Raw genomic sequence first — 13,310 nt, 5'->3', positions numbered from 1 at the left:
GACGGGAGGGGAAAACATCTGGCTTCTCTCCTTACCCCCTCACCTTACTCTCAGTTGCAGAAGCCCCTCCCTAATGGCAAAGGGGACCCTGAATCACTCCATCCAGGCTCTCAATGGAGAGCAGCAAGCCTGGCTGCCATTCTTAGACAGTCAACAATGCCGAGGAAGCCTCCTTGCTCACCGTGGACATCGATGACCGTGAGGGCCCCGAGGGTGAGTCGAGCCCCGCTGCTCAGCTTCCCTCGCACCAGCTGGACAATTTGTGCAATCTGATTGTTGCTCTTTTTCAGAAAATCCTGGCGGGGGCATAGGAGGGGACAACTGGTTAAACTGGATTCTCCTCTGTAACCCCCTCTTGGGGAACAGCATGCTCTACCACTCCGGGTCCCTTTCCCTCACCCCCTTCATTAACCTCTAGATGAATTGCAAGTGCATTATGCTAATTGAAAGAAGCCAAATTTCAAAGGCTAGGTTCCTTGATTTTATTGTTACGGTATCGTGGAAAAGACAAAACTATAGGAGCAGACAACAGATTGGTAATTGCCAGAGGCGTGGAGCAGGGAAAGGGGCTGCTATAAGGGGCTTGAGGGAATTGGGGGGCGGGGGGGCACGGAACGGTTCTATATCTTGATTGGGATGGTGGTTACACAAATGTGTTTGTTCAAACTCGGAATTGTATACTAAAAGGGGTGAATTTTACTGTATAGAAATTATGCAATAAATCTGAATTAATAAAAAAAAACTCTGAAACTTTTTCAGATTAAAGGAGACACAGGGGATATGAAAACTAAATGTATGTAAACAATAATCCTGGAAGGGATCCTGGACCAGGCAAAAAGCCATCAGTGGGGCAAATGGCTAAATTGAGATTAGCCAATTTAAAAGGTCTATGTATTAGATAAGAATGTGTCTTGCACCAATGCTGGTTTCCTGATTTGGGTAATTGTACTATGGTTATTTAAGATGTTAATATTGGGGGATTCTGGATGGAGGGTGTATGAGAATTCTTTGCATTATTTTTGCAACATTATTTGTAAGGCTGACATTACTTCAAAATAAAGAGTTAAAAAACAGAAATAAATTTTAAAAAGGAAGAGAAACGGAGACCACCTTAGGTTCATAGCTCACCTTCCCCACTTCCTAGCTATGCAGTTCTGGGCAAATGATATTAACCCTCTGAGTCTCAGTCTCCTGTCGAGTCTAGATAATTACAGCTACCTCTTGGAGCTGTTTTGAAGATTCAATGAGATGGTGAAGCACTTGGCACAATGTGAATCAAGTATCCAGTAAATACTGATGGTTGTTATTGTTATTAATAAAGTTCCCGACACACAGCAAAAAACAAACAAACAACCTTTTCAATGCTTCCCCATTGCCCTTGCTGTGGGTCTGTAAAACCCTTGGTGATAGGGCTGCTCCACACATCTTTCTGAACCACACCCATTCCACAGCTAGATTCAAGTGCCTTCAGTTGCTGGAATGCACCATATTTTTCATCTTCAGACTTTTGCACATTCTGGTCTCTCTCTCTCTCTGGAACACTCTTTCTCCTGTTGTTTGCTTGGCTAATTCCTATTTATATTTCATGTCTCCTCTTAAACACCATTTTTCTGGAAAATCGTCTCCAATTCTAACCCTTCTCTTACTTCTCTCCTTCCTCCCCATGCTTCCTGGATCCCCGTAGTTTCCTTATCACAGTTCTAGCAAAGAGACTTTTTATCCCCCCCACTAGATTGTAAATCCATGAGGACAGGGATCATGTCTCTCTCATTCAACTCTAAATCCCTTTGCCTAGTAGCATCATTCCAGCATGGAGCAGATGTCAAACAAATATTTGTTAAATGAACAAGGGATGGATGGATGGATGGAAGGAAGGATGGATGGATTGATGGATGGATGGCGATCCTGTACCAACACCTGCTTCCTTTAGGATGCTGAGCCACATTATTCAGGATCCATATACTCCAGGGCTGGGGTGTGTGATGTGAAGCAGTCTCCCCTTTTTACAGGTGGGAAACCTGGGGCACAGAGATGCAGTCATAAAAATCAGAATTTTTTAGTGTTTCAAAAGTTTAAAATGAAATACATGAAAGCAGTTTGCAAGTGTCAAGTGCAATATGTTTGTAGGACTTATCAACACAGAATGTGTATAAATTTGAACCTTGGTCAAATGCTCATGTTCTAATTTTAAGGTATAAAGCAAAATATAGTAAATTGAAATATTTTCTGGTCCGTAGCCAGTCATCTATAGGGGGAAGAACAGAAGGTCTGATGAGATCATCATGAGAAGTGATACCATGGTGAAAATGTTGGGAATGAAGTTACCATTCATTTGTTCAGTAAATATTTATTGAGCACCTACTATGTGCTCAGCATTGCAATAACCCCAGGAGATAAACAGTGAGCAAAACAGACATGGTCTCTGCCCTGTGGGGTTCATGGCCTGGGCTCTAGTACTGGCTAACTTGCCAGCATCTCATTTAACTCTCCCACAATACGGTACTATGATGTTATAATACAATGTGGTGCACCGTGGCGCATTATATAGTCAAGGAGACTGAGACTCAGGTTAAGGAACTTGCCCATGGTCACACAGCTAACAAGGGAAAGTATCAGGATTTGAACCCAAGTTCATCCAGGTCTTGAACTCTCAAGCACTGGCCTCAATGGCAGGAGTTAAGTGGAAATATGCATGTCTGGATCTGAGGACAAGCAGGACTTGAGCACTCTTGGTCTCAAGAGAACACTGAAGGAAGAGCTATAGGTGGGTTTGTGTTCAACTGCAGGCGGTAAGAAGCAGGTAATGGTGGAGGAGGGGAAAACGGGACCAGGTGGTCTTTTGGCCCAGGAAGAAGACCAGAGGTCTCTGTTGGTGGAAATTCCACCAGGTTGACCCCTGGAAGCAAAGACTGATAAAAACTTAAAATTCTGCAGCCTAGAATTTCTGCCTGGGAAGGACCATGAGGGCTATTACACTGCAGAACTCCGGGACAGCTCCAATTCCAAATTCTCTATCCTGCTGTCCCCATGAAAACCCTGACTTCTCTATGCCATGGTTGGATGCTGTGAGTTTTTTGTTGTTGTTTAGAAAACACGGCTACTTTAATTATATGTCCTTCAGATCCTAATCGAGCTTGAATCTCCTCTACAAGCTTCGTGACACGCTCACTTACTGGTAGGGTGTTTTCCACCAGGGCTTGGGACACCTCCTTGGTCCAAAAGATGGAGGAGACGCAGATGACCACCTGGCCAGGCCACTGCAAGACCCACTGATTACGAGGGAACTGGGAAAGTGCAGAGGGGCATGTGGTACAGTCAGTTCATCTTGTGGGACTTAAACGAACATCTGAAAAACATCCCCCACCACCATACCCCCTCAACAAATACAAAATCCTCCTCCACCCTCAGAAGCTACCATATTTGATATCTTGGGATTACTGATTTATGTCTTCCTCCCTGAATTTTATGAAAAAGAAAAAAAATCAACAATCTCATCAGCTCTTTTTTTTTTTTTCTTAAGGTCCCAATCCAAGGATTTTACACAGTTATAATCAAGGTGCTGTTCACAGACAGTTTTCATAACTACCCTTTTTGATGGCTACATAATATTGCAGTGCTGGGCCAGTTTTCTTAGCCTTGCCTAGAACCCCCCAAACTTGTTTTAAACTATAGATCTGGCAAACTACACAGAGGGCTGAATCTGGCCTTGCTTTTGTTTTTGTAAATAAAGGCGTATTGTAACACAGCCACACCCATTCTTTACTGATCATCCAAGGCTGCTTCTGCACTATGAAGGCAAAGATAAATAGTGTGTGTGGCCCACAGAGCTGAAGACATTATAAAAACATTTACTTTACAGAAAATGTTTGCTGACTCTTTCTCTAGATGCAATGGCATGAAGTCATTCCATACAGCTCGCCATTGTTCTTTAACTTAATTTTTTAGTTAAAATAAATCATAGGACAAAGGACTGGCCTTTCATTTACAGTGCAATACTTCTAAGAGGGACAGCAGGGTCAGTACCCCGTACTTTAGTATATTCTTCTATTTGATGGAAGGGGTCATGGGGGTGGGGCCCTGAAAAGTAAGAAGAAAAGGCACCCAAAGTCAAGGAGCACAAAGACCTGGTCTGCCTACATTTAACCTTGCTAGGAGCTGGCTGAAGAGCGATCGCCCACAGTTCTTTTGTTTTGGCTTCCTTCGGTCATACCTATTTCCCCTAATGCTTCGGGAGTTTAATGAGTTGTACCGTTCAGGGCATGTGTACTGTAAATGAAAAGCCTAGAGGGAGAAATGCTTAATTGGAAGGTGCTCTAAAAAGACCTCCTGCCATCAATTCATTTCACAGAAGGGACTTGCAGGTAGCAGCCAGAGGGTTCTGGCTAACCATCTTGTCTTGTGCCACCTGCTTCTAACTGGCAAAATTTCACCAGAAATATGTGCATCGCCCCAGGATTCAGAGGGAAAGGAGAGAGAGGCCCAGCAGGGTCACGGAGGGGTCAGGTGTTACCCAGCAGGATCCGGGTGGGTTTTGGTAGAAGGCAGAGGGGTGCTTAGAATTGATCCATTTAACCTTCTCCCCAATGTTGTTGTCACTGTACTCACACCTTGGCACGTGTACGCTGATTCTCATTTACCTGGACATATGCTTCAATCCCAAGTCTAATAACCTCCTGCATACTGGCAATCATCATCTTCTCCACCTGCTGGAGCCACTTTTCCACCATGCCCTGTAGGGGTGAGACAAAGCAGCAGCAAGTTAGCCAAGCCCGGAGGGAGGGATCATGGGCAGACCCAGCTTTCTCTCTGGACCAAGGCTGGAGGGAGGCCAAAGGTCTGACACCCCTCCAAGCCAATATTCTTTAATTATGTGTTTTATATTTATTTACTTATTTATATTTTTTTATTCTGAGAAGTATGTGTGATTTAAAAGGGGAAATGGGGGATTCTTAACATGCATTTCGTGTCATTTTCTGAAACACAACTTCTCAGAAAGCAAACAATACATTTACGTTTCAATTCATAAAATAAAATTGCTCATTTCTAATGAACAGTCCTAATTCTTGCCTTATTCCTATGGTTCCCAAACTTTGCTGTGCACTGGAATCATTTGGAGATTCCAATCACTTGGAATCATTCCAATTGATTTGGACACCTGACTTCCATTCCTAGCCATTCCGATTTAATCGTTACAGGATGCAACCTGGGCATTTGGATGTTTTTTGTTTTTGTTTTTGTTTTTTTAAAGCTCTACAGGTAATTCAAATGTGCAGCAAATGATTCAGTTTTAGAATTTCAGGTCACTGTAGCTCTTAACTTCAGGCACCTGTGAGCTAGCTGGTGTCTATTTGGTAACACGACTTCTGGTTATTATAACTTACATGTGTGGCTGGCAAAAATGGCTAACAAAGTAAAGCCAAGAGTGCTTGTCTATTTCTACTCCATGGTGCTGTCAGGTTCAGCAGGAGTGGGAGTAATTTACATTTTGCTCATTATATAAGGACACTTGTATAAAAACCTGAGTAAAATAGCATGGATTCCATAATGTTTTATTGACCTTAACACACCCACCCCAAATAAAAGGTATTCAAATTGGCAAAGAAGAAGTCAAACTCTGTCGCTTCGCAGATGACATGATACTTATGTGGAAAACCCAAAAGACTCCACCCCCAAATTACTAGAACTCATACGGCAATTCAATAATGTGGCAGGATACAAAATCAATGCACAGGAATCAGTTGCTTTCTTATACACTAACAATGTAACTGTAGAAAGAGAAATTAGAGAAATGATTCCATTTACAATAGCACCAAAAACCATAAGATACCTTGGAATAAACCTAACCAAAGAGGTAAAGGATCTATACTCTAGGAACTACAGAACACTCATGAAAGAAATTGAAGAAGACACAAAAAGATGGAAAAATATTCCATGCTCATGGATCGGAAGAATAAACATTGTTAAAATGTCTATGCTACCCAGAGCAATCTATACCTTCAATGCCATCCCGATCAAAATTCCAATGACATTTTTCAAAGTTCTGGAACAAACAATCCTAAAATTCATATGGAATCAGAAAAGACCCCGAATCACCAAGGAAATGTTGAAAAAGAAAAACAAAGCTGGGGGCATCACGTTGCCAGATTTCAAGCTATATTACAAAGCTGTGATCACCAAGACAGCATGATACTGGCACAAAAACAGACATATAGACCAATGGAACAGAATACAGAACCCAGATATGGACCCTCAACTCTATGGTCAAATAATCTTCGACAAAGCAGGAAAAACTATGCAATGAAAAAAGGCAGTCTCTTCAATAAATGGTGCTGGGAAAATTGGACAGCTATACACAGAAGAATGAAACTCGACCATTCTCTAACACCATACACAAAGATAAACTCTAAATGGATGAAGGGCCTCAATGTGAGACAGGAATCCATCAAAATCCTAGAGGAGAACATAGGTAGTAACCTCTTGGACATCAGCCACAGCAACTTCTTTCAAGATACAACTCCAAAGGCTAGTGAAACAAAAGCAAAAATGAACTTTTGGGACTTCATCAAGATAAAAAGCTTCTGCACGGCAAAGGAAACAGCAACAAAACAAAGAGGCAACCCACGGAATGGGAGAAGATTTTTGCAAATGACACTACAAAGGGCTGGTATCCAAGATCTATAAAGAAATTCTCAAACTCAACACCCAAAAAACAAATAATCAAGTCAAAAAATGCACAGAAGACATGAACAGACACTTCTCTGAAGAAGACATACAAACAGCTAGACACAAGAAAATATGTTCATCATTGCACTCCCCATCAAAATACCATCCACTTTTTTTCAAAGAAATGGAACAAATAATCCTAAAATTTGTATGGAACCAGAAAAGACCCCGAATAGCCAGAGGAATGTTGAAAAAGAAAAGCAAAGCTGGCAGCATCACAATTCCGGACTTCCAGCTCTATTACAAAGCTGTCATCATCAAGGCAGTATGGTACTGGCACAAAAACAGACACATAGATCAATGGAACAGAATAGAGAGCCCAGAAATAGACCCTCAACTATATGGTCAACTAATCTTCGACAAAGCAGGAAAGAATGTCCAATGGAAAAAAGACAGTCTTTTCAACAAATGGTGTTGGGAAAATTGGACAGCCACATGCAGAAAATGAAACTGGACCATTTCCTTACACCACATACAAAAATAGACTCAAAATGATTGAAAGACCTAAATGTGAGACAGGAGTCCATCAAAATCCTAAAGGAGATCACAGGCAGGAACCTCTTTGACCTCAGCTGCAGCAACTTCCTCCTAGAAACATCACCAAAGGCAAGGGAAGCAAGGGCAAAAATGAACTATTGGGACTTCATCAAGATAAAAAGCTTTTGCACAGCAAAAGAAACAGTCAACAAAACCAAAAGACAAGAGACAGGATGGGAGAAGATATTTGCAAATAACATATCAGATAAAGGGCTAGTATCCAAAATCTATAAAGAACTTATCAAACTCAACACCCAAAGAACAAATGATCCAATCAAGAAATGGGCAGAAGACATGAACAGACATTTTTCCAAAGAAGACATCCAAATGGCCAACAGACACATGAAAAAGTGCTCAACATCGCTCGGCACCAGGGAAATCCAAATCAAAACCTCAATGAGATATCACCTCACACCAGTCAGAATGGCTAAAATTAACAAGTCAGGAAATGACAGATGTTGGCGGGGATGCAGAGAAAGAGGAACCCTCCTACACTGTTGGTGGGAATGCAAGCTGGTGAAGCCACTCTGGAAAACAGTATGGAGGTTCATCAAAAAGTTGAAAATAGAGCTACCCTACAACCCAGCAATTGCACTACTGGGTATTTACCCCAAAGATACAAATGTAGGGATCCAAAGGGGTACGTGCACCCTGATGTTTATAGCAGCAATGTCCACAATAGCCAAATTGTGGAAAAAGCCAAGATGTCCATCGACAGATGAATGGATAAAGAAGATCTGGTATATATATATATATATATATATATATATACACACACAATGGAATATTATGCAGCCATCAAAAGGAATGAGATCTTGCCATTTGCAACTATGTGGTTGGAACTGGAGGGTGTTATGCTGAGCGAAATAAGTCAATTAGAGAAAGATATGTATCATATGACCTCACTGATATGAGGAATTCTTAATCTCAGGAAACAAACTGAGGGTTGCTGGAGTGGTGGGGGGTGGGAGGGATAGGGTGGCTGGGTGATAGACATTGGGGAAGGTATGTGCTATGGTGAGCACAGTGAATTGTGCAAGACTGTTGAATCACAGATCTGTACCTCTGAAACAAATAACACAATATATGTTAAAAAAAAAAAAGAAGATAGCAGGAGGGGAAGAATGAAGGGGGGGAAATCGGAGGGGGAGACAAACCAGGAGAGATGATGGACTCTGAAAAACAAACTGAGGGTTCTAGAGGGGAGAGGGGTGGGAGGATGGGTTGGCCTGGTGACGGGTATTGGGGAGGGCACGTATTGCATGGAGCATTGGGTGTTATTCGCAAACAATGAATCATGGAACACTACGTCAAAAACGAATGATGTAATATATGGTGATTAACATAACAATAAAAAATTTAAAAAAAAAAAGAAAAAATGCTCATCATCATTAGCCATCAGGGAAATTCAAATCAAAACCACATTGAGATACCACCTGACACCAGTTAGAATGGCAAAAATTGACAAGGCAAGAAACAATTGACAAGGGAAGAAACAACTGACAAGCTGGAGAGGTTGTGGAGAAAGGGGAACCCTCTTACACTGTTGGTGGGAATGCAAGTTGGTACAGCCACTTTGGAAAACAGTGTGGATGTTCCTCAAGACATTAAAAAAAGAGCTACCCTATGACCCAGCAACTGCACTCCTGGGTATTTACCCCAAAGACACAGATGTAGTGAAAAGAAGGACCATATGCACCTCAATGTTCAGAGCAGCAATGTCCGCAATAGCCAAACTGTGGAAAGAGCCGAGATGCCCTTCAACAGATGAATGGATAAAGAAGATGTGGTCCATATATACAATGGAATATTACTCAGCCATCAGAAAGGATGAATACCCAACTTTTGCATCAACATGGATGGGACTGGAGGAGATTATGCTAAGTGAAATAAGTCAAGCAGATAAAATCAATTATCATATGGTTTCACTCATTTGTGTAACATAGGGAATAGCATGGTGGACATTAGGAGAAGGAAGGGAAAAATGAAGGGGGGAGGAATCAGAGAGGGAGATGAACCATGAGAGACTATGGACTCCGAGAAACTGAGGGTTTTAGAGGGGAAGGGGTGGGGGGATGGGTAAGCCCAGTGATGGGTATTAAGGAGGGCATATTGCATGGAGCACTGGGTGTTATACGAAAACAATGAATCATGGAACATTACATCAAAAACTAGTGATGTACTGTATGGTGAGTAACATAATAAAATTAAATTAAAAAAAATAAAATAAAAACACCTGCCCCAGCAAGCTGTCTGACCAGATCACTTTTTTTTTTTTTTTTTAGAGAGAGGGAGAGAGAGACAGAGGCAGGTGCACATGAGTGGTGGGGGGGGGGGGCAGAACAGAGGGAGAGGGAGAGAGAGAGAATCTTAAGCAGGCTCTATGCTTAGCGCGGAGCCGACACGGGGCTCGATCTCATAACCCTGAGATAAGGATCTGAGCCAAAGTCAAGAGTCTGACGCTTAACCAACTGAGCCACCCAGGTGCCCCTTACCAGATCACTTTTAATTGGGCTGTGCTCATGGAGATCTGAACAGCATCAGCTGTTGGGTCTGATGCCTACTATTGCCTCTACATCAGGTTTGGTTGAAATCCTTCCATAAATTTAGTGTGCCGCGTGGATTGCAGTATAACCCCCATCATAAAGGCAAACTGAGACTCAGAAAGATTAAGCAATTTCCCAGAGTGGCCCAGTCACTAAGCTGTGGAACCCAGGTGTTCCACACTCAGGCAGTATGGAACTTGAGTCCAAGGGCTTAACCAGTCAATATGCTCTCTGCCTCTCTTTGTATTGCTCTGTTATGGAGAAAAGAATGAAAATGAGTAAGAGGAGAGTTACTTTGGCTTGAGTTGGGTAGATTTTCTGTTTGAATGGAACGGTTTCTTTTTCTGAGCTGATCATGCCCACAATCTCCAGATTGTCTGTAAATTCTAGCTTGGCAATTCCTTCAAAGCACTTCTTCAAATGTGGCTGCACGCGGAGGGGGTCCTTTGTCTCTGACAAGATCTCCAGCAGCTCATCATTTGACAGGAAGAAGAACCTATTTCAAAGCAAAGGAAGATGGCAACTGGAATCTCTTTTGAGAACCTCCTTTCCCAATGAGGTGATACTCCCCAAAACGTAGAGGACACCCTGTGAACACCAGCCATATTCTAGAGTCTTCTTTAAGGCACATTCCCCTTTACCATTTTTCATCTGTGGCATAGAGGGTGGAGACAGCTTCGACTCAGAGCAAGAAAAAGGATGAAAGCTGGTATATATGAGTTTGATATGGTTTGGGGGTGGGGTGCTACCTTTTGGAACAAACCTGGATAGAACAGTGGTTCTCAACTTTGGCTGCACTTTAGAATCACCTGTGAAGCTTATTTAAAAAACTCCAATGCCAAGGTTGCACTGCCCAGAGTTTCTAATATAATTGATTTGGGGTTGGGTCTGGGGATTTATAGTTTTAAAATCCCAGGTGATTCTAATACACAGTCAGTATTGAGTAGAAGGAGAGAGAAGACCTCCTTATCTTTCCTTATCTCCAGGTATGACATGTTACGGGTGTGAAATAAGAAATATGCTATTAATGAACCTATCTGATGTGTACAACAAAGGCAAAAGGAAATGTAGGTAAAATTAAATTTCCTTACATTTTGCAGTCCATTGACAAATACTTGAGACACACAGAGTATGACATTTCTCCAGGAACTCACAACTGTCTTAATGTTAATGCTTTGCTAGAGGCAAAAAGCAACCTTCTTGACACTAGCCAGACCTCCAAGATCCTGTAAGTCTTCTTTAACATATGACAATCCTTTCAGAAACTTCCTTTGTCTCTACCCCAACCCCCAAATTTAAAAGTATACAACCAATTGCTCCTCACAATCCCAGGGCACCTCTTTCTGCCCATGGGTCCTGTCCCTGTGCTTTAATAAAACCACCTTTTTGCACCAAAAACGACTCAAGAATTCTTTCTTGACTGTTTGCTCCTGGACCCCACAACACATTACATCACTATCTACATGTTGACCATGTTTAAGTTAGAAATGATAAGCTCATTCTCTTGCTCAGACCCTTCAAGCAGCAACCACAAACCTTCAGGAAATGTTAAAGATATAAACCTCTACTGTAACCACCAAGCTGAAAGTCCCATAATGGAGGGACCACACGATTATGGTCTTCACTGTATATGGTGGATTATAAAAATGGCCACAATATTTATGGCTCCTCTCTATAAGACGTAGAGTGATATGAGGAATTCTTAATCTCAGGAAACAAACTGAGGGTTGCTGGAGTGGTGGGGGGTGGGAGGGATGGGGTGGCTGGGTGATAGACACTGGGGAGGGTATGTGCTATGGTGAGCGCTGTGAATTCTGTAAGACTGATGAATCACAGACCTGTAGCTCTGAAACAAATAATACATTATATGTTAAAAAAAAAAAAAAAAAAGAAGAAGATACTAGGAAGGGAAAAATGAAGGGGGGGAAATCGGAGGGGGAGGCAAACCATGAGAGACTGTGGACTCCGAGAAACAAACTGAGGGTTCTAGAGGGGAGGGGGGTGGAGGGATGGGTTAGCATGGTGATGGGTATTAAAGAGGGCAAGTATTGAATGCAGCACTGGGTGTTATGCACAAACAATGAATCATGGAACACTACATTAAAAAAAAAAGAAGTAGAGTCCATTTTCACGTCTCAAACCTGGCCTGGCTCTGGGTCCTGCTTTGGCCAAAAGACTGCAGCAAACATGAATTTGTGCAAGTTCCAAGCCTAGACATCAAGAAACCTCAAAGCTTCCACTCTTGCTGGCCTTAGGAACCCTGCGACCACCACTACATGAATAAATCCAGTCTAGCTTTCTGGAGGATGAAAGACATGTCGCCCAACTATCCTGGTTGCCCCAGCCAAAAGGAAGCCAAGCACTAGACAAGTGATTGAGGCCATCAACTACCAGCTGACTCTAGTCACATGAATGAGCCCTCATGAGACCAGAGGAACCATCCAGCTGAGACCAGAGGAACCACCTGGCTAGACCAGAAGAACCATCCACCTGAGCCCAGCCCTATTTGCAAACCCACAGAATTGTGAGCTAAATAAATAGTTGCTGTTTTAAGCTTCTAAGTTTTGGGGAGGTTTGTTACACAGCAAAGCAAACTAATGCATTATAGCTCCAGTGTTGAGCACGTAGGAAGAGCTCAATAATTATTTGTTGGCTGACTAACTTACCAATACCTAATGATATCAATAGCTCCCACTGCCAAGTAAAATTCAAACAGGTGATCTCTATGGATTCATCATGTGTGATAATGAATAAGGCTCAACGGCCATAAGAATAATTATTAAAAAAATTTGCATAACTTAATTTAGCAATCTGTATTTTCAAGATACAATTAATTTCAAATATGTGAACTGATTCAATAACATTTTCCAAAGTGTTTTCTCAGAGTGCTTGACTTTATTCTATAAAAATGCATAAACACACATTGAATGTGTGTGTGTGTGTGTGTGTGTGTGTGTGTGTGTGTGTGTGACTTAGGGAGCAAATGAGGCTCAGAGAGGTTAAATAACTCATTATTTTATACAGACTGCGTGGATTGAATTCTAGCTTGTCCATTTACCAGTCTTGTGTTTTCTGGCAAGTTACTATTAGGCAGATAATAATAATGCTTCCAACCTCATAGGATTATTGTGAGTTTAAATAAGTTAATACAGGTAAGGCACTTAGGGCAGTGTCCTGACATATGGTAAATACTGTGGTAGTGTTGACTATTGTTTATATTTTTATAAGGAATAACAGTAGTGGGAATAGGACTAAAAGCCCAAATCTCAGGGGTTTCGTCTTCCTAAGTTTTGTGCTTTCAAATCGAGGTTCCTTCCACTATTTGTGCTGTATTCATGCTGTCCAATCCTAAAGCCATTAGTCAGCCATATATGGCTATCTACATCACAAAATTAATATTAAATAAATTAAAAATTTACCTTCTCAGGCACACCAGGACATTTCCAAATCCTACACAAATAACTTTTTAAAAACTTGTGGTGGAAAGCAAGAAACTCACTTTGT

General features: G+C 41.7%; 1 protein-coding gene across 1 annotated transcript in view; it reads right to left on the bottom strand.

Annotated features, from left to right (window-relative positions):
• The window catches only part of DNAH3 (dynein axonemal heavy chain 3), a 162,820-nt gene that overhangs the window by 93,429 nt on the left and 56,081 nt on the right, over nucleotides 1-13,310 (bottom strand). Inside the window, exons 24-27 of the mRNA XM_078074713.1 lie at nucleotides 10,101-10,302; nucleotides 4,638-4,730; nucleotides 3,174-3,284; nucleotides 182-296 (exon numbers count right to left, since the gene is read on the bottom strand). Coding sequence (XP_077930839.1) covers nucleotides 182-296; nucleotides 3,174-3,284; nucleotides 4,638-4,730; nucleotides 10,101-10,302 — 521 coding nt within the window. The remainder of the gene's footprint in view (nucleotides 1-181; nucleotides 297-3,173; nucleotides 3,285-4,637; nucleotides 4,731-10,100; nucleotides 10,303-13,310) is intronic.

The sequence above is a fragment of the Halichoerus grypus genome, chromosome 6 (assembly GCF_964656455.1).
Source record: "Halichoerus grypus chromosome 6, mHalGry1.hap1.1, whole genome shotgun sequence".
NCBI classification, from domain to species: domain Eukaryota; kingdom Metazoa; phylum Chordata; class Mammalia; order Carnivora; family Phocidae; genus Halichoerus; species Halichoerus grypus.
Note: the sequence above shows the minus strand (reverse complement) of the source record. Positions and strands in the feature narration are given on the sequence as shown.